A 22,339-nucleotide genomic window follows, 5' to 3' on the forward strand; every position below is an offset into this window, starting at 1 on the left:
AATCAAAAGACTCATGAACCCTCTTTGAAGTTTCGATCTGAATCAAAAGATTCACGAACCCGCTCCAAAGTTCCGATCTGAATCAAAAGATTTGCGGACCCTCTCCGAAGTTCCAATCTGAATCAAAAGATTCCTGAACACTCTCCGAAGTTCTGATCTGAATCAAAAGATTCCTGAACACTCTCCGAAGTTCCGATCTGAATCAAAAGATTTGCAAACCGCTATGAAGTTCCGATCTGAATCAAATGATTCAAGATCCACACTCTGCAGTCCCAATCTAAATAATGATTCGCGAACTGTTTCATATCGGGACTTTGGAGCGGGTCGGCGAATCATTTCGCATTTCAAAGTCCCAATATAAAGTGGTTCACGAATCATTATCATTATTCTGATTGCAGAGTGGGGATCGTTAATAATTTTATTTAGATCAACTTCAGAACTTCTGAGCAGGTTTGTGAATCTTTTGATTCAGATCGGAACTTAGGTGCGGGTCTGCAAATCATTTAGTGAATTTAATGATTCGCGATCCAAAGTCCCGATATGAAATGGTTCGCGAATCATTATTCAGATTGGAACTGCAGAGTGTGGATCGTGACTCATTTGGATTCAATAATGATTCGCGGACCCGCTCCGAAGTTCCAATCTTAAATTAAAAGATTCACAAACCGGCTCCGAAGTTCCAATCTGAATCAAAATATTTCTGAACCCGCTCTGAAGTTTTGAAGTTGATCTAAATCAAATAATTCACAATCCCCGCTCTGCAATCACAATCTGAAAAATAATTTGTAAACCATTTCATATCGGAAATTTGAAACAAGAATTGCGAATCATTCAATTCGTCAAATGAGTCACGAACCCTCTTCAAAGTTCGGATCTGAATCAAAAGATTCACAAACCCGCTCTGAAGTTCTGATCTGAATCAAAAGATTCACAAACCCGCTCTGAAGTTCTGATCTGAATCAAAAGATTTGCGAACCTGCTCCGAAGTTCTGATCTAAACCAAATGAGTCACGATCCACACTCTGCAGTTCCAATCTGAATAATGATTCGCGAACCATTTCATATCAGGACTTTGGATCGCGAATCATTAAATTCACTAAATGATTTGCAGACCCGCACCTAAGTTCCGATCTGAATCAAAAGATTCACAAACCTGCTCAGAAGTTCTGAAGTTGATCTAAATAAAATTATTAACGATCCCCACTCTGCAATCAGAATAATGATAATGATTCGTGAACCACTTCATATTGGGACTTTGAAATGCGAATTGCGAATCATTCAGTTAGATGATTTGCGGACCTGCTCCAAAGTTCCGATGTAAATCAAAAGATTCACAAACCCACACCGAAGATCCGATCTACTTCAAATGATTCGCGATCCGCCATCTGCGCTCCGTATTCCCGATGTAAACGATTCGCGAACCATCGATTTCAAATAAATTCGCAAATTGCGAATCATTCAATTTGCAAAATGATTTGCGGATCCGTTCCGAAGATCCGATCTGATTTAAACGATTCACAAACCCGCTAAAATCAAATGATTCGCGATCCGCGCTGCTGCATATCATTCCCTAGGTGAATAATGTTTCACGAAACATTCAGATTGGGGCTTCGAAATGCAGATCGCAAATCACTCAGTTCGCCAACCCACTCAAAATGAGTCACGATACGTGATCCAAATTCGAAACAGTGAATCATTTTGCGACTCAGTAGTTAGAAATGATTCGGAGATTTAAAAAGCTCTGTTTCACCCAAGGCTACGTGCTTTTTAAAATCATTAGAAGCTTTGTAATGAATGGCTCATTTAATCTGTTTTTTGCTAGTAAATCGCTTGAACTGAATGATCGAAGTCACGGAGTTTGAATCAATCGGAGCGGTTCCAGCGTAAATGACTCACTCAATTGAATCTGTCTATTCCTCAGTTTTTCGCGTCTTCAGCCATGTTTACACGACACTGTCAGTACTACCACTGGCTTAGCTCGCTATTTTTATGACATTTAACTGAAACAAGCGAAAAGAGTATGATGTTTACAAATAAAATATCCATATTTCCATTCCAAAGATAACATCCAATAGAAATCTACGAACATATTCAGGTGAGGTAACCGGTTTTAATGCTAACTTGTGAAAACACTCCATTAAAATGACGAGCTGCACCTCTCAGAATACATGTGTGATGGAAACATTGTGCGTTATGATCTATATTTTAAATAGTTTGACTACTGCAGTTCAGTTCTATTTAGGTGACTCAGTTTGGAACAGAGCCCAAGCGTTCATTCATGTCTTACTGATTTGCAACCTTCAGACCAGAGCAATGCGTCACAGAGCTCATTTCTGTCAGCTACTCTGAAGAGGTAGGCTAATTATGACTGCAGATCGATTCATTCTGACCAAGTCAGGAGTAATTGACCACGGACCACTGAATTGTGGAAAATGTCTGCTAAATAGAATCAGAATTCAACGTCATGACGCCATAAAGGATATGAAAGCATAATTTATTGTTGCTAAAGATGTGAGAATATCTATGGAATTCAGAGAGGTGCATTCATTTTGACCTACTTTTTAAAGTTTTCATTGTGTTTTGGTTTAGTAGCCATCTGTACTAACCTTAAAACCCATCTTAAATTCAGACTTTTTTGAGATGGCCAGAAATCAAAATGAGATGGTTCAAATCTCATTTGCTTGATGTCATAACTATTTTCCAGGTTTGATATTGATTTTAAATGGAAGATCCACATTGCCCCTTGTGTCTCCATTTGGTTAATACCAGTGCTTCTCTAAAATAAAAAGCTGAGTGTGCAATCCAGCATAAATGTATTATATTTCATTGCAAGTTTTAGCTGCTGCAGCATTCTAGGGTCAAGTTTACTAACCAATTGCAAGTCTCTTATTCTGAAACTAAATATATTTTGGATAATAAAAATGAAGCCTATTTTTGGACCTTTATATATTTCCATGCTGATATGCATTTTATTTTTGGACATTTATTCATGTATTTATTTTATATATAAAAAAAAATTATGAATGCAGAAATATTTGTTGTGATGAAAATGTATTTAATTGTCATGAAATCAATGCCACAATGCCTTTTAAGGATAATTTAACTACTAGAGCTGCTAAAACTAAATCAGATCATGAGTGGTTTTCAATTTTAGACACCTTATATTTCAAAAATAGAGCTAAAACGCTGAATTGATGGGCTTTTTTTCTAGTTTACTGATATCTTTACTCCTCATGGGTCAGTTCTTTTGTTATACTGTAATGTTGGATAACCCTCTCACTTCCTTGTGAAACTGAAAGCATCACTCAGGCACACAACTCACTTTGACATTGATTTTCTTCTTCAGCTTTCAGACATAATGGGCAGCTCTCCGACTGAACAATGAAAATCAATAGTGCTGTCTGAAGCTGCTGGATGTGATCAGTGATTTCACACAGACACTCAGACTTCTGAGACTTCACTGACAGGTTTGTTACACTTCAGAGCAGATATTGTAAGAATGCTGTCAAATCATTTCTGTTCTTGTGACTTCAAACACTTAAGTCAGTAGATATATTAAATATTAATGTGTTCGCAATGATTTTTGATTGTGCTGGCAATACTAAATATAAATATAAAGGTTTTAGTCTGGCATAAAGTGCCTTTGCTGATAATAGCAATAATAATAATTGTTCAAATGTTCATTGAAATCACATTTTTCTTATAGAAATATATATATAAACACTGCCACTCAAAAGTTTGGGATCAGTAAGATTTTTAATGGTTTTTAAAGACGTTTCTTATGCTCATCAAGGCTGCATTTATTTAATCAAAATACAGGTAAAAAAATTTAATATTGTAAAATTATTTTAATTGTTTTCTATGTTAATATATTTTAAAAAGTAATTTATTCCTGTGATACAAAGCTACATTTTCAGCATCATTATTGATTTATTATCAATGTTGAAAACAGTTGTGCCTAATATTTCATTTGAAACCTGTGATATGTTTTTCAGGATTCTTTGATTAATAAAAGGTTAAAAAGAACAGCATTTAAAATAGAAAGGTTTTCTAACAATATACACTACTGTTCAAAAGTTTGGGGTCATTACATTTTTATTATTTTTTTTTGTTTGTTTTTGTGAAAGACATTTTATTCACCAAGGATGTGTTAAATTAATAAAAAGTGATAGCATGGATTTACTGGAACCTGTGTTTTTCTTTTTCAGTTTCTTTTTCAGGGTTCTTTAATGAGTAACAAGTTATATAATAATACATATAATAAATAATAATCACTTTTTATAGAAAAGATTTATATTTTGGAAAAAAAAAATCTTTCTTATTTTTAACTTTTTAATCATCAAAAAATCCAGAAAAAAATCAAATATAACAAAATATTTATTTCCAACATTGATAATTCTAACAATAATTTAGCATATTAAAATGATTTCTGAAGGATCATGTGACACTTAAGACTGGAGTAACAGCCGATGAAAATTCAGCTTTGCATCACAGAAATAAATTATATTTTAAAGCATATTAAAATAAAAACAGTTATTTTATATTGTAAATACATTTTGCAATATTAAATTTTTTTTCTGTATTTTTGATCAAATAAATGCAGCCTTGATGAGCATAAGAGACTTATTAAAATAAAACATTACAAATCTTACTGATGCCAAACCATTTATATATATATATATATATATATATATATATATATATATATATATATATATATATATATATATATATCCAATCCAATCTGCTGAAGTATCTGCCTCTGTTTGCTCCGTTTGTATCTTGATGTCTTATTTGGTTGGAAGCTTAAGCCCCAGATGATCAATCCATCATTTGGGGTTTCCACTTTGAGAGGTTTCATAAAGTACTGTTATGTAACCGATGTAAGTAGGCCTTTCTGAAGAGAATAAAGCAAAGTGACTCAGAGATGACTGTACACACTATTACCCTCCAGTGACAGATATTTCACTTATTTACACGCAGGAGCTTGTAAACGAAGAACACCGCATACAGGAGGCATGAAGTCCTCCATGCTATTACACAAAGGGTTTCTAGGGCTGTTATGCAATCAAAATGGAGAAAACACAGAAATGAGGGTGTGATTACTGGCTTAAAGGGTTAGTTCACCAAAAAATGAAAATTAGCCCATGATTTACTCACCCTCAAGGCATCCTATAGGTGTATATGACTTTCTTCTTTTAGATGAATCCAATCGGAGTTATATTAAAAATTGTCGCAGGTGTCTCTGTTCTACAGTCCAAAACAAGTTCAATAAAGTGCATCCATCCATAATACAAAGTGCTCCACATGGCAGGGCTCTACGCTTACCTTTTTTTTAGGAGCACAGGCAAAATTTCAGGAGCACATTCTAAACAATAATCCGAAAAATCTAAAAAAAATCTGATTATGAGTTGATATTTGACTTCTTAAAATGATTTACAGGAGAGTTTAGTTTTTACCTTTGTAATGGCATTTTTCTAACTTTATTAAAAGTACATAATCTTTTATGTAAAATTTCTAAAAAAGTATATATATTTTTTAAGCTTTTTAAAATTTCTAATTAAAACAACATAATAAGAACAAGTAGGGTAAGAATAAGATACCAATCAAATGAGATCAGTATTAACAAAATGAATTTGTACTACAGAGGTGGCACAGAAGAACACAAAAGTGTTTGTAGGTGTATTTTTATGTTTAATGAGGCTCAGAGGTGGCATGAGTGCAATCAAATTCATAAATTCAAGTTGAGATTAATATTTTAAATATAAAATTTGGAATACAAGAAATATTAAATTGATTTGATTTAACTGAAAAGATGATCAACTTTAAAAATGAAACTAAATCTGCCAGTAGGTGGCGTCAAGACACTGATTTTAATTACTGAATCATTAATTCATTTGATTCGTTTGAATGGCTGATTCTTTTAGGAATAAAGCAAGTGACTGTCTTTATGAATGGGAAATTGAATCATTTCACTAGATTCGTTTAAAAATGCACGTTCATTTATGAACGAAACGCTGTGTTTGAATGAAGATGCGCAGCAGACTTGTGACTTGTCAGACTATTTTTTACAACAAAATAGAGCAAAATCAGGCAATAATTTTATAGTCAGACAATGTAAGTCACTTAATATTAACTTCTTGTTTATTTAACTGTTGTATTAAATCAATATATTATTTACAAACTCCCTTAAAAATCATTAAAAGCTGGCTTCCGGTTATGGCGTCGGAGTGAGCGGTCGCATTTTTCACCTCTCCCAGGTCACTTTCCTGTTGCTTATTATCTACCTCAACCCATATTTATAAGCGCCACTATTTTGTTGGTTTTCTCTCAATTTACCATGCCCAAGCCATCAAAACAGAACAAGCCAGACCACTCTCGAGTTTTTACGGAAGATTCCACGGACTCTAGCGAGGCGGTTGGCCATGAAAGTTCGCTACCTGACTTTTCACACGGGGCCTTGTTCAAACACATCGCCGACGTGGTTGCAGAAGAAGGACGGCGTACGCAAAAGATGATGAATGAATCTTTTGCCAAATTGGAGTCTGGTCTGGACATTAAAGTAGATAGTATCATCAAACGCATTGATGAGATCGCCGCATCCACCGAGTCACTCTCATCCCGTGTGGCCGAAACAGAGACTCGCATCTCCGCCGTGGAAGATGACATCACTCCGCTGCAAAAGAAGCTGTTTGCACTTGAGAAACTTAACACGACACTCGCGGAAAAGGTTACAGATCTGGAAGGGCGGTCCAGACGGGACAATATTAGGATTCTCAACCTCAGGGAGTCCGTGGAGGGAAGCGATCCCCTGCAGTTTTTTGAGTCTTTCCTACCAAAACTGCTAGATCTGCCAGTCTCATGTATTGAAATCGACCGCGCGCACCGAGGGCTTGGTACACCTACAGATGGCCGTCCACGTCCTGTCATCCTCAAGATTCATCGCTCCAGAGATGTAACCACTATCCTGTCTGCAGCTAGACGCAAAGGCCAACTTCACTACGAAGATCAGCCTCTCCGTATTGCTCCGGACATTTCACCAGCAGTTCGTGCCGCGAGGAGAGCCTTCAACCCGGTCTGCGCCGAACTTATTAAAAGAGGAATCCGTTTTCAAATGAACTTCCCAGCTGTGCTGGTGTTCAAGGTGGAGGGCATTCAGAAAACCTTCAGAGATCCTAAAGATGCTAAAACCTATATAGACGGTAGTGTGTGATCTTTCATCTTAATTTCTCATGGGCCTCTTGACGTTTATAATGTTATAACATATCATGGGTGTTTAGTAAAATTAATGGGAGAGGGGGTTTATGCTTAGGTCGTTTTATCGAGAAGCTATTGTAAAGCAGGTGTATTTTTTTTCTTGCACTTTTTCTGTTTTTAAGCGTTTATCAATCCTTGCTTTACTTTTTTGCTCTAGAGGAGTTATAGACATGGGTGGTCCCAATCTTCTCCTTTTGTTTTTGTTTTTGTTTTTAATTTGTCAGGATATTAGTTATTTTAAGCCTGAATCCGAGTTATCTCCCTTCTTGTTTTCCCTTTTCTTCCTTTTCAGTTTGCCTTTTTTCCTATTTACTTGTCAGTTTATCCTTGTTTTGAGCTGTAAATGGTTGATGGTGTCAAATTGAACATGCTCAGCTTCAATGCAAGGGGCCTAAATAATCCAGCAAAACGTGTTGCTGTTTTGGATTTTTTGCGTAAGCAACGAGTTCATATAGCATTTTTACAGGAGACCCATATGGTCAAAAGAGATACAAATCGGATGGCAAATCGTTTTTTCCGTGTTATTGCCTCTTCCTCGGCCTCAAGTAAATCTAAAGGAGTGGCGATCTTATGTCAACGCAGCTTGCACCTTAAGGTGTTGGATACCTGGACGGACGGCAAAGGCAGAATAGCAGTTGCGAAAGTTCATATAGAAAATAGAGATATTGCCTTAGTTTCAATCTATGCCCCTAATTCATTTGAAAAAGAATTTTATGCTCAAATAACCAAGTCACTCCTTGAACTTTCTGATTTCAAATTCATTATAGGTGCTGATTTTAATGCTGTTGTGGACTGTTCAGTGGATAGGTCCGGTCACTCAGAAAATATAGATCAAAAACATGCTTCTGAAGCGCTAAGAACTTGGATCAATGACACCGGTGTGATTGACCTCTGGCGTATATTAAATCCTACCGTTAAAGACTACACTCATTTATCCTCTAGACACAAATCCTTCTCTAGAATTGATTTTATTTTCTCTTCTACTAACTTGTTTTTCAATATTCTAAAGGTTAACTTAGTGCCAGTAGCATTTTCTGACCACAAAGCAGTAATGGCTTCTGTTTTGTTAAGCTCCAACCCAGCTCGAGCCCCGAGATGGCGTTTCAACACCTCGCTACTACGTAATGAAACATTCAAAATCAATTTTTTGAGTCAACTAACAGACTTTGTTGATGTAAATAAAGGTTCAGTAGATGATCCTAGAATAGTGTGGGATGCGGTTAAAGGTTTTATTAGGAACTTTACTATATCTTATGCTTCAAATTTAAGGAAGGTTCGGTCAACGAGATTACATAATTTAGAGTCAAAGCTTTCAGCCTTGGACTCTCTTTTACAACAAGGTTATGATGAGGATGTAAAGCTTCAACTTGACCTTGTGAAAAAGGAAATTAATGCTCTTTTGAAGCAACGAGCTGAATTCTTAATTCATAGAACACGACAGCTGTATTATTTTAATGGGGCTAGACCCAGCCGTTTACTGGCACTTAAATTGCGGTCCAATGAACACTTTGCAGATATTAGCTCAGTTAAGTCTAAAGCTGGCATAGTTCTTTATGAGCCCTCTCAGATAAATGCTACTTTTTCTAGTTTTTATGCTGAATTATATAGCTCGGAGATATCGTACAGCCAAGTTGCATGCGATAAGTTTTTAAACAAATTATCACTTCCTAAATTGTCTGAGGAGGATTCTTTCAGTCTGGATACCCCAATCACTTTAGATGAGCTCAAGGAGGCAGCTTTGGATATGTGTAGTGGAAAATCTCCTGGATTAGATGGAATTCCTCCAGAATTTTATACTACTTTTTGGGACAGTCTGGGCCCTCTACTCTATGAGATGATCCAGACTGCAGTTAATAAAGGTTCTTTCTCCAGAGATGTAAATGTTGCAGTTATTTCACTTTTGCTAAAAAAGGATAAGGATAGCAATGATTGTACGAACTATAGGCCTTTGTCCTTATTAAATGCTGATCTAAAAATTTATGCAAAAATACTTGCACGGAGGCTTCAACCATTTATGACTAAGCTTGTTAACTGTGACCAGACCGGTTTCATTAGAACTAGGTTAGCATCTGATAATGTTAGAAGACTACTTCATATTATACATAACATGTCTTTTTCGTCCTCTCCTGCTGCTGTCCTTTCCCTAGATGCTATGAAAGCCTTTGATCGTCTGGAATGGTCATATCTGTGGTCAGTGCTGGAGGCCATGGCTTTGGGACCCTCCTACATTCATATGATTAAGGTGCTTTATGCGAACCCCACAGCCATGGTGCTAACAGGCAGAACCTGTTCGTCATCGTTTAAAGTAGCTAGAGGCTCCCGTCAGGGTTGCCCTCTAAGTCCATTTCTTTTTGCGCTTTCGCTTGAACCACTGGCACAGACTATACGCATAGACAAAGGCATTACCCCGATCAAAGTATGTGGGACTAGTCATCATATCTCATTGTATGCTGATGATGTCCTCCTTTTTCTAACTAACCCTTTGCAGTCCATACCCAACATTTTATCAATCTTTGACAGCTTTAGTGAGATCTCCGGATATAGAATAAATTGGACTAAATCTGCACTTATGCCGCTAAATGAAGCAATGAAAAACATTTCACCACCTGCAGGTATCCCAGTTGTTAAACAGTTCAGATATTTAGGTATTATGATTGGTGCTTCATTACAATACATCATTAAAACTAATTATGAAAATATACTCTCTCAGATTTCATGTAGTTTGGAAAACTGGTCATCACTTCCAAATTCTCTTCGTTCACGTATCTCTATTATTAAAATGAATGTACTCCCGCGAGTAAATTTTGTGAGTTCTATGTTGCCTCTCCCTCCCCCTGTTCGTTTTTGGGATAGATTACAGAGCATAATTACTAAATTTGTTTGGAACGGCAAACGACCGCGTCTCAAACTTTCCACGATGCAAAGAGATAGATATGCTGGTGGTCTCTCACTCCCCAATTTTAAGTTATACCATTGGTCCTTTACACTTTGTCCACTACTTTGCTGGTTTGATGATAAAGTTGAAGTTTCTTGGCGTTCTCTTGAGGAAAACTTAGTTCTTCCTTTGAAGTTGGATGAAATTTTATTTGCTAATATCCCTCCAAACAAATGTAAACTCCGATTTGGCCCCCTGATATCACACACAGTATCGGTGTGGAGAGTAGCAGAAAAAGTTTGTAAGATTAGCTCTAATTGGAACTCTTACTCCCCTATTTTTAATAACTATGGTTTGCTAATTGGCAAACACCCAATTAAGTTTGGCCAGTGTCGACAATGGTATGATAAAGGGATTCATTCCTTGGGCAATATCATAGGTGACAAGGGCCTTTATACTTTTGAAGAACTGTCTATTCTGTTTAACTTGCAAAAGTCCACCTTTTTCTTTTACTTGCAGCTGAGGGCAGCTATGAAGGCATATGGAGTCCCCTGGATGGGTCCCCTTAAAGCACATCCTTTACTTAAATTATTTTGTGATACCCAGGAAACAAGAGGGCTTGTTTCTAAATTATATGGTAATTTTTTAGAAAAAATCTACCTTCCTTTGGCAATAGACTCTTCTTGGCGAGCAGACATTGCAGACTTATCTCCTGATTTTAACTGGGATGAAGTTTGGCTTATGGTAATGCAAGCCTCCAGGAATCCAGACCATCAACAAATTCATTTAAACTTCATTCATAGGACTTACATGACTCCGCGTAAACTTCATAGCATGAAACTTAAACCCGATCCTAAATGCACTCTGTGTGACACAGATGAAATTGACTTTCTTTCACATGGTCTGGGACTGTCCTGGGGTTAATTATTTTTGGAATATGGTTAAAGAAGATTTATCAACCATCTTAAATGTTTCAGTCCCTTTATCCCCTTCAGTTTTTCTTTTAAATGATTTCTCTGAGATTCAACTTAACAAAATTCAGAAGCGAATATTTCTAGCTGGTTTGACAGCAGCGAAGAAAATTGTTGCTATAAGGTGGAAGCCTCCACATTCTCTTAACAAACTTCTTTGGATTTTTACATTTATAGACATTGTATATCTCGAGATTTCCACTGCACGCATTCATGGTGCAAGAGAGGACACCGTCAGACTTTGGGCTCAGACGTTGGAGAAGCTTAAAGATTTAATATGCTAAATTAAGGAGAACCCCTTTCGCACTTTGGTTTCAGGCTCCCCCCCCCCTTTTTTTTTTTTTTTTTTTTTTTCTCTCTCTCTCTCTCTCTCTCTCTCTCTCTCTCTCCTCTTCCGTCTCTTTCTCTTTTTCCTATTGATTCTTCCTCTCTATTTCTCTTTGTTTTGAAGCTGTTTAATGTTCCCTGTTTGGGCTGTTTTAGCTGGTTCTTTGACTGTTATAGACCTCTTTCAGCACTCTTACGAATGTTAAGATTGATTATTATTATTTATGGTTTTTACTATCTGTTCATTTTTGCATGTATTTTTGTACGGTTTATTTTGCGCATTTAATTACTTTTTTTTTTTTTTTTTTTTTTTTTTATATACATATTTGTCATATGCTTTAAGAATATTACTTGGAATTATTGCAGTTTATTTTCTTATTTATTTATTTGTCAGTTATTTTTTGTTTTTATACTCATTGTTATATGCTGATTGATTGTCTATGTTGTATTGTTTATGTATGGTCTGTCATAATTTCAAAACCTCAATAAAAATTTGATAACAAAAAATCATTAAAAGCTGTCACTCATCTTAGTTCGCGATCTCACAAAGTTCTATTATAATCAACAAAGCTCTTATTGCACTGCACAATCAATCTCTTATTAACACTCTTATTAAAAGGATTTGTCAGATATTTGTCTGTGATACTTTACTCAACGTTGCAAAAAACACGTAGAAACTCACCTGAGAGCAAACACAAATATGCTGATCAGGTCAGTCGCACTGGTGCTCCTAAGTATTTTTTCATAGTCGCACACAGTCGTTTTCAGTCGCAAATGTGAAATGGTCACACTATAGAGCCCTACATGGCTCCGGGGGGTGAATAAAGGCCTCCTGTCGCAAATCGATGCCATTTTTGTATGAAAAATATCCATATTTAAAACGTAATAATCACTTTAATCTAGCTTGTGCTAACTGTCAACAAAACAACGGTCACAAATTAGAAGTACAAGAGGAGGATTTGTAAAGAAAATTGTCAGAGGATTTCGATATAAGTCAAGAAGAGACTTCCTTGCTTCCTTTGCTCCTGTAAACAAACATTGATACGTCCTACGTCATCTACGTGACAGTTGGCACAAGCTAGAGAAAAGTGATTAATATGTTTTAAATATGAATATTTTTTTTACAAAAACGCATTGATTTGCTACAGGATGCCTTTATTCACCCCTCTTAGCCATGTGGAGCACTTTTTATTATGGATGGATGCACTTTATTGGACTTCTTTTAGACTGATGAAGAGAAACACCCACCAACTGCCATTATAAAGCTTGGAAGAGCCAGGACAATTTTTAATATAACTCCGACAGAATTATCTGAAATCTGAAAGAAGAAAGTCATATACACCTATGCCTTGAGGGTGAGTAAATCATGGGCTAATTTTCATATATGGGTAAACTAACCCTGTAACACTGTTGGATTAAACTTCACAGACAAGCAAAGATGAAAACAGACAATTGTCTAAATTTCCTGACCAAGTGATAAATAATATAATATAATACAAGTGTGCTTTGAGGTCCAGGGCCACAAATATACATAAATACATAAATTACTGATTATAGTTACTACTAAGAAGTTATTTTTTGTTTGTTTTTGCAATGCATAACAACTAATAAAGCAATTCTCCACATTGCCGCTACATTGAATTAAATGCAAATAAAAATGAGGCTGTGAGCTAAAGGGCCTACAGCATCTGCAATGGCATGCTCTGTCTTTCACAACTCATTTTAAAACCAGTTTTATGGAGTTTTTGTCTGTTTTAAGTTAATTCTTCGGAAAGACGTTTCCTCATCTGAACAATCGGTACAGTAGCCTATGTTGTTAAACAACAGTACAATCCATTAAACATTCCTGGCAAAAAAAAAAATGACCCTGGATGACAAAACGAGTCATAAGGATACATTTTTGAATCTGAGATTTATATATCATATGAAAGCTTTCCATTGATGTATTGCTTGTTAGCATAGGACAATAATTGGCTGAGATACAACTATTTGAAAATGGAATCTGGAATTTGAAGGTGCAATATCAAAATATTGAGAAAATCGCCTTTAAAGTTGTCCAAATGAAGTTTTTAGCAATGCATATTACTAAACAAAAATTACTTTTTGATATATTTACGGTAGGAAATTTACTAAATATCTTCATAGAACATGCATACTTAAAATCCTAATGATTTTTGGCATAAAAGAAAACTTTTTGACCCATGTATATTTGACTATTGCTACAAATATACCTGTGCTACTTAAGGTTTTGTGGTCCAGGGTCACATGTTGAATTTAACGGCAATGAAAATGAGCGTAAGAAATAATTTGTGTTTGTTTGTTTTTATTCGTTTCTGTGCACCTTTTTATGTTCAATACAGTCTAATTCAAAATTCTGTCTGTGAAGTTCACAAGGTTTCATAATGGATCAATGAGATCATTTGTACTGGTTCGGACTAACTAGCTGCAGTTCAGCAGCGACCCCTGCTGGTAACATGAGACATGAAAATAACAGCATTGTCTGTGTGTGCACACTAGCTTCAGGTTCAATATATACTTAAACATGAATGCAACTCTACAAATGAGTGTTAACTTAAAAGCAATATAATTTTGTCATCATCTATACATTTACCATTTAACCATCTGGTACATGACTGATTAAATCATAAAATCATAATAAAAATGGTTTTGTTACTTGAAAAAAATCTGAGTGTGCAAAAAAATCTAAATACTGAGAAAATCGCCTTTAAAGTTGTCTAAATGAAGTTCTTAGCAATGCATATTACTAACCAAAAAATAAGTTTTGATATATTTACGGTAGAAAATTTACAAAATATCTTCATGGAACATGCATACTTAAAATCCTAATGATTTTTGGCATAAAGCTCATTGTATAAGTTAAGAGAACTGATCATTTTGCTGAAAAAGTGAATGCGTCTTATATATTTTATACCAAGCTTCTGTCTAACCTTAGTCAGGTTAGATGTCATGTTGAGTTTAAAGAGTTACTCTACCCTAAAATTAAAATTTTGTCATTAATCACTTACCCCCATGCAGAGTGACCACCTGGTAATAGATCAGTTGCGAGACATATATGTGATTTTGCGGGACATGTGTGAGACAGATAAATTTTCCACTGTCATGCTATGTAAATACTGATTTGCATCCATTGTCATATGCGCTTATTTATGTTTCTGAGCGTGCACATGCGAGCGAGAGAAAGCACATCCATTTTATGTGAGAGTGGAGAGAATCCATCTGCGAGAGAATAGATTTGTGCTCGTGCATTTTGATCCAGGGCTCTACGCTTACTTTTCTTGTTAGAAGCACAGTCAAAATTACAATCTAAAGTACATTCTAAACAATAATCAAAAAATGTGATAAAAAAATTAGCCTTCCTATTATGAGGTGATATTTGACTCCTTAAAGTGATTTACAGGGGAATTTTGGTTTTATCTTTGTTTTTACATTTTCATATGTTTAATGAGATTAAGGCTGATTCCTTCAGTAATAAAGCAAGTGACTGTCTTTATGAATGGGAAATTGAATCATTTCACTAGATTAGTTTAAAAACGCACATTCCTCTCTAAATGTGCTCTAAATACTCTACATTTGTAAATCGTGGTCCATCATCACTTTTGTTAGCTTTGTTGAAAGGACAAAGATCTTGCTTGAGTGTAATTTCACATCCTAATGGAAATTAGTCAGCTTATTTATGAAACTGTTAAGTAAACAAGTCTTTACTTATATAGTGCTTTTTACAACACAGATTGTGTTAAAGCAGCTTTGAAAAATTGAAAAAACTACCTTGCAGTAAACCACACCATAAAAAGCTGGCAATAAGTCACACCCTGTAACCAGGAAGATATTAACTTTCTAAGTGAAACAGAAACTAAACTGTTCCCATAATCAGCGTCGTCGCTCTTTATGTGTGTGAAATGGCAGAAGCCAGGATTTCAGTGGCTCAGGAGCAGTTCGTCTGTCCAATTTGTCTGGATCTCCTTATGGATCCAGTGACCATTCCATGTGGACACAATTACTGCATGAACTGTATTACAGACTGCTGGAATCAGAAAGATCTGAAAGGAATCTACAGCTGTCCACAGTGCAGAAAGTCCTTCACGCCGAGACCCGATTTATGCAAGAATCTGATGATTGCTGAAATGGTGGAGAAAGTGAAGAAGACTGAACCTCAAGATGCTGTTCTTGCTGGAAATGGAGATGTGAAGTGTGACGTCTGTACTGGAAGAAAATACAAAGCGGTCAAGTCCTGTCTGGTGTGTCTGAACTCTTACTGTCAAACTCATTTTGAAAGTCATGAGGAGTTTAACCCTGGTAAACGACACAAAGTGATCGAAGCCACTGGACGACTGCAGGAGATGATCTGCCAAAAACACAATAAGATTCTGGAGGTTTTCTGTCGCACTGACCAGCAATTTGTTTGTGTTTTATGTGTCATGAATGAACACAGAAACCACGAGACTGTATCAGCTGCAGAAGAAATGACTAAGATGCAGGTATGAAGTCACATTGAAATTATTAAACTTACTACAGATCTCCTAATATAAATAAGGGAAAATGTACATTTAACATAAATTACATAATTAAACACCAAATAAATGCGTTGACATGAATATTAAAGAGATAGTTCAGCCAAATATGAAAATTCTGTCACAATTTACTCACCCTCTTGACACCTCTGAGATTATATTATTCTGCTGAGCACAAAAGATGATATTTTGAAGAATGATAGTAACCAAAAACTTGATGGTGTCTTGATGCTGTCGCCAAAAGTTCTTTCACAATATCTTCTTATATTCAACAGAAGAAAGAAACTTGTACAGGTTTGGAACAACTTGTAGATGAGGAAATGATAAACTTTCCCTATATTGCAAGTTTAATTTATTTTATAATTGTACTGTGCCTCAAATGGATACTTTGACCAGAAAGCCTTTTACTGAACTGGATGTAAACAAAAGACTGGCATGTAACACATAATTATATTGCTCAGAGGGAGAAGGGAAACTAGGAATTTGATTGTGAAGAAGATAATAAAAAAATATAACTCATTTAATATACTGTACACTAATGATGTTGTGATACTCCTTTTAAGTTTCAGTGGTCATGTTGTTTATCTGACAGGGTCATTTGAGGGAGATGCAGAGAACAATCCAGCAGACAATCCGGCAAAGAGAAAATGAGCTTCAGGAACTGAGAGAGACTGTGGAGTCTCACAAGGTGAGTGTGCATAAGAGGAACAGTTGTTGATTTTGAGAAAGAAGTTTGAGACATTCTGCAAGTGTTTTCTCTCTAATTGTGATGTGTGTCCTAACAGCAATCTGCACAGGCAGCAGTGGAGGACAGTGAGAAGATCTTCGCTGATCTCATTCGCTCCATTGAGAGAAGCCGCTCTGAGGTGACAGAGCTGATCAAAGCTCAAGAAAGAGCTTCAGTGAGTCAACTTGGACAGCTTTTGGAGGAACTGAAGCAGGAGATCGCTGATCTGAAGAGGAGAGAGGCTGAGCTGGAGAAGCTTTCAGACACAGATGATCACATTCATTTTCTCCAGAACCTGAGAGTCAAACTTGTATAGTAATACAGCTTTCTATTGATTCTTAAAGATTTCACATTTTGTGTTCAAAAACAGCATGCAATTGGATTTCACATTTCTGTTAAAGGGATAGTTCACCCAAAAATGAAAATGTGATGTTTATCTGCTTACCCCCAGGGCATCCAAGATGTAGGTGACTTTGTTTCTTCAGTAGAACACAAACAAAGATTTTTAACTCAAACCATTGCAGCCTGTTAGTCATGTAATGGCAGTGGATGGGCACCAAACCTTTGAAAGTAAAAAAAAACAAACATGCACAGAAACATCAAAATTACACCCTGCGGCTCGTGACGATACACTGATGTCCTAAGACACAAAACGATCGTTTTTTGCGAGAAACTGAACAGTATTTATATCATTTTTTTAACCTTTGATACACAGCAATGTCCAACTCAGCTCAGCATCCGGCGCGTTACTGGTGAACACGCTCTGGCGGAGTATACGCAAATTCCGTAAGGGGAAATTGGTGAAAAGTCAACAGTCCCGGAGGAGTTCACGCAAGCAAACATAATCTTTTAGCTTTAAATTGGTTTGAACAATCAGGATAAGCGCAAGTAATTACCATTTGAAATAGCCACTATCTCTGGGCAATGTGTAAACAATGAGTGTCATATACACATGACTGATCGCTTCCGGCGTTTGCGTATACTACACCAGAGAGCGTACACAGGTAACGCGACGGATGCTGAGCTCATGCTCAGGACAGTTAGACATTGCTGTGTATCAACGGTAAAAAATTATATAAATACTGTTCTGTTTAGCAAAAAACGATAGTTTTGTGTCTTAGGACATCAATGTATCGTCACGAGCCACAGGGTTTAATTTGGATTTGTTTGTGCATGTTTTTTTTTTTTTACTTTAAAAGGTTTGGTGCCCATTGACTGCCATTATATGTTACCAGACTGCAATGGTTTGAGTTAAAAATCTTTGTTTGTGTTCTACTGAAGAAACAAAGTCACCTACATCTTGGATGCCCTGGGGGTAAGCAGATAAATTCAAGCACATTTTCCCTTTAAGTATTTCTGTTTTATCTGTTATTTGTCTGTGTAGGATTTCCAGTCACTCTCTCTGTCTGGATCTTCAGAATCACCCACAGACACAGTTGGTTCTGGCCTCTCTTTTGATGATGTTGTGAAATCTGTCTCTAAACTCAGAGACAAGCTAAATCATTACTGCAAAGAGCAGATAGAAAACATATCTGGTACAGGTAACTTCGGGTGTCCACTGTTGTACATTCAACGTTAATGATGTAGAGTCGATGTGAGATTTAAACATCAGGTGTCTTTTGGTTTTCTTAGTGAAACACGTTAAAATATTTCTGGGCCCTGAATTTGAGACCAGAGAGGGATACCTCAAATGTAAGTTTAGACCTTAAAATCCACTCTATTGGGAATTTCAAAAAACTTTTGTCAGAAATATATAGAGACCTTATATACAAATACATAAAAAAAGATGACGATATAATAAAAGATGATCTGTTTATGTTTTTTAGATTTCCGTCAGTTCACTCTGGATCCAAACACAATGCAAAAACGCCTTTGTCTGTCTGAGAGGAACAGGATGATTACTGGCACTCTTACAGACCAGCCGTATCCCGCTCATCCAGAGAGATTTGATTCTGTAGTTCAGGTGTTGTGTAGAGAGAGTGTGTCTGGACGTTGTTACTGGGAGGTTGACTGGGATCAAAGTAAATGTTTGGGTCTATCAGTGTCTTATAAGAGCATTAGCAGGAAGGGACGCGGCAATGAGTGTATGTTTGGGCGTAATAATCAATCCTGGATATTGTTGTGTTCTCCCCCCAAATACGTATTCCTGCACAATAACATAGAGAATAAACTCATTGTAACATCCAGCTCCTCTAGAATAGGAGTGTATGTGGATCACGGTGCAGGAATTCTGTCCTTCTACAACGTCTCTGACAAAATGACCCTCATTCATAAAGTCCACACCACATTCACTCAACCGCTATATCCTGGGTTTTCACTGGGTAAAAATGCATCAGTGAAACTATGTTACATAACAACATAAACATATCTTGTTATATTTTATCTTGTCAATAATACTGACATATGTTAATGTGCCATTCAGTACCGCCGCTCCCTATACGCAGAGTACGCAGTCTGCGTAGGGCACCAACTCCCAGGGGGGCACCATCCCAGCTGCTCAAAAAAAAATTGTTTTTATATATTATAATAATAAATTAATATTAATAATATACATATACAAATAAACAAAAATATAAAAATATAAACGTATATATTGCATTTTACGGTAAGCGCAGAGCAGGGGCGTTGCTAGGGTTGGGAGAGATAAGGGGCTTAGCCCCTTTAAAAAAAAAAAAAAATTACATATATATATATATATATATATATATATATTGACGTATCACTTACTGATATAAAATTATTATTTAGCTTCATTTGGAGTATTTTATTATTGCAAGATATTTAAAGTGGACCTGAAGTATACTTGCAGTAGTTCGACTTTAACACAATCAAATATGTGACCCTGGACCACAAAACCAGTCATAAGGTTAAATTTTACAAAACTGAGATGTATACAACATATGAATAAGCTTTCTATTAATGTATTGCTTGTTAGGATAGGACAATATTTTTCTGAGATACAACTATTTGAAAATCTGGATTCTGAGGGTGAATCCAGAAAAAAATCAAAATACTGAGAAAATCACCTTTAAAGTTCTCCAAATTAAGTTCTTAACAATGCATATTACTACTCAAAAATTACATTTTGATAGGTTTACAGTAGGAATTTTACAAAAAAATCTTCATGGAACATGATCTTTACTTAATTTCCTAATGATTTTTGGCATAAAAGAAAAATCTATAATTTTGATTTTTGAAGTATTTGTCGAATACTTAGCAAAAAATAAATGTATATGTTCTGGATGCTAAACCTCACTGACCAGATCTTTGATGTTTTATTTAAAATTATAAAACGGTTAGTTCCATTCCTCAATTCTGATTGGTCAGCAGCTGTGTCGTATTCATGATACGGCACTGCTATGACCGCTTCACTCAACGGTTTTGTGTATCATTGAACCCCCTTAGCAACCACCCTTAGCAACGTAAACACAGCTGCAGCAGTTAGGGACTACTTTTTACAGCGGAAGGCAGTTAATGATTTTACTTTATGAAAACGTACAACTTAATATATGTGAATTAATATATATTTTTGATTTTAATATTTTTATTGTGTGGTAACCGTTTTATAAAAGCAATAAGGTACTTGAGGCCTCTCGTACCTTATTGCTTAATTAAAGTAATTTATTTGTTTACATCACATGTGGATAAATTCTTGAATGAATCAACGTTTTGTGAACGAATTTCTTTTTTATCAGTCAGTCGCCACCTGCTGGCATTGTGTTGTAATTGATACAATCTTAATTTGAAGCGTCACTTGGAATCTGTTCAAAAAGGTGATTTATTCTATTTTGTTCGCTACTGTAGACTACAGTGTTTATATCCGAACTATAAACTTTTATTCCAGTACTTTTGTGATTATTTGGATGTTTGTAACACAGAAACAGCAATACAAGATTGCATGGGTGATTGAATCTGTTCGCGATCTGGCTATTTAAATATCGAAAAACATCAAACGATGGCTTCAAAGCTGTGTTAAGGTAAGCGGTAAGCTACCTACTAAAGACTGCTTTTCATCATGGACAGTTGGATTTCTAATACTTAATGTATAAAACATTTTATTAGTGAAGTGAATGGTCCATCTTTAAAAAGATCAGGCGCAGAGTAGGCTAGTAAGCACATGTGATGACGCGCAGCATCTGCGCCGCGACGCGCTCTCACCTCTGTTTACGGCTGCCTATTTCAATAATGACTGATTGCAGAACAGCAGAACCATACGTCACAGCAGTCACACGGCAGCAGCGCCACGGCAGCAGGCTTAGACGGTAGTGGGCGGAGTCTCCTGCTGCAGCCCAATCAGGTCCCACAAAATATCCGTCCTAAATAGTATTCGAAAATAGAATTGGTATGTCCTAAAAAGTATTCCAAAGATTTCCGGACGGTCTACTACAATTTACCTTTAGAATTCGAAGTACGGATTAATGCGCACTCTAACGGCTATTATATTGCCCCCAACACATTGAGTGTTGAACGAGGATTTGATTAGAACTACAAATACGCATAAAAAGTGTAAAAAACTACAAACATGGCGTGTATGCGCGACCAACGGATGGGTAGAAAAATGGGGTTTAAGTTATAAATAATCAGTGTGTAACCTTATAAAAATATATATTTATTTAATGTTATTAGCATTATATTTCATGTGCAGCAACATAATGAACTTTTATAATGGCAGAAACAAATGATGAGAGTCTGCTGGCCAAAGAGCCCTTCATGTTTCACTTTGAATTTAAGGATGATATGGACATTTCCTTAATGAGTGTGTGAACAAATCATGCCTCTGGATTAATTGCATGTTTAAAGAGTTTTGATTTATTTTAGGTTTAAACTAATTTAGTTAGGTGAGTAATGTGTGGTTATTATTGTTGTTAAATGTGTGCCTTCTGTGCTATATGTTTTGTTTGATTTTGTAATATTTTTTTTGGAAAATCCAGTTTGTGATGGGTATAGTGTATAGTACATGGTATTATGTACAATGAAAAATTGGTTAATACTGAAATGATTAGGTAAAAAATATAGTTTAACTAAATAAAAACATTCTATTGCTCAAGTTTTGTTTTGTTTTTTGTTTGAGCTTTGTACTCAGTTTATACTGTTTAAAAATATATGGAAAAATATAGACGTTTTTCCTGAACGCGGAGTCCGACTCTTAACTGAAAGAATGCTTTGCATTTCCGGTCTGCATTGTTTCTAGTCAAATTAGGGTATATTCCGAGCTGATAAACTAATGTTAAACCTATTAAAATGTTTTTAAAAAAGCACATGGCTCCATAGCGCCATCACTTGGCAATGTCGCAATGACCGTCATTTGTCAGTGCCTCACTTTAATGAGTGTGTAGATGACACGAAGCAGCGGGCGTTAGCTACATTAAAAACAGATGGACGCTATTTGAATGGGTTCCTATGGAGACCGGAACAGAAAAGCATTCAATCTGACGTTAGAATTCGTAATGGCAGCGCTCATCGTTTACTCAGGAAAAAGGTCTATAAGTTGATCATTATTTTCACCCACTTTTGATCTCAGATGGAGACTCCGCCCACTACCGTCTGAGCCTGCTGCCGTGGCGCTGCTGCCGTGTGACTGCTGTGACGTATGGTTCTGCTGTTCTGCAATCGGCCCTATCTCGCCTATTTGGCCAAAAATGATGATAATAAT

At 36.1% G+C, this 22,339-nt stretch overlaps 1 protein-coding gene across 1 annotated transcript; it reads left to right on the forward strand.

Annotated features, from left to right (window-relative positions):
- The first annotated feature begins 15,347 nt into the window (after nucleotides 1-15,347).
- LOC141326114 (E3 ubiquitin/ISG15 ligase TRIM25-like) lies at nucleotides 15,348-19,099 on the forward strand. Its single transcript, XM_073834816.1, has 6 exons — nucleotides 15,348-15,926; nucleotides 16,552-16,647; nucleotides 16,745-16,987; nucleotides 18,080-18,227; nucleotides 18,319-18,378; nucleotides 18,513-19,099. The coding sequence occupies exons 1-6, from the start codon at nucleotides 15,348-15,350 to the stop codon at nucleotides 19,046-19,048; spliced, it is 1,662 nt and encodes a 553-aa protein (XP_073690917.1). The 3' UTR covers nucleotides 19,049-19,099.
- Nucleotides 19,100-22,339: the final 3,240 nt, after the last annotated feature.

Source organism: Garra rufa, chromosome 2 (genome assembly GCF_049309525.1).
Source record: "Garra rufa chromosome 2, GarRuf1.0, whole genome shotgun sequence".
Taxonomy (NCBI): Eukaryota; Metazoa; Chordata; class Actinopteri; order Cypriniformes; family Cyprinidae; genus Garra; species Garra rufa.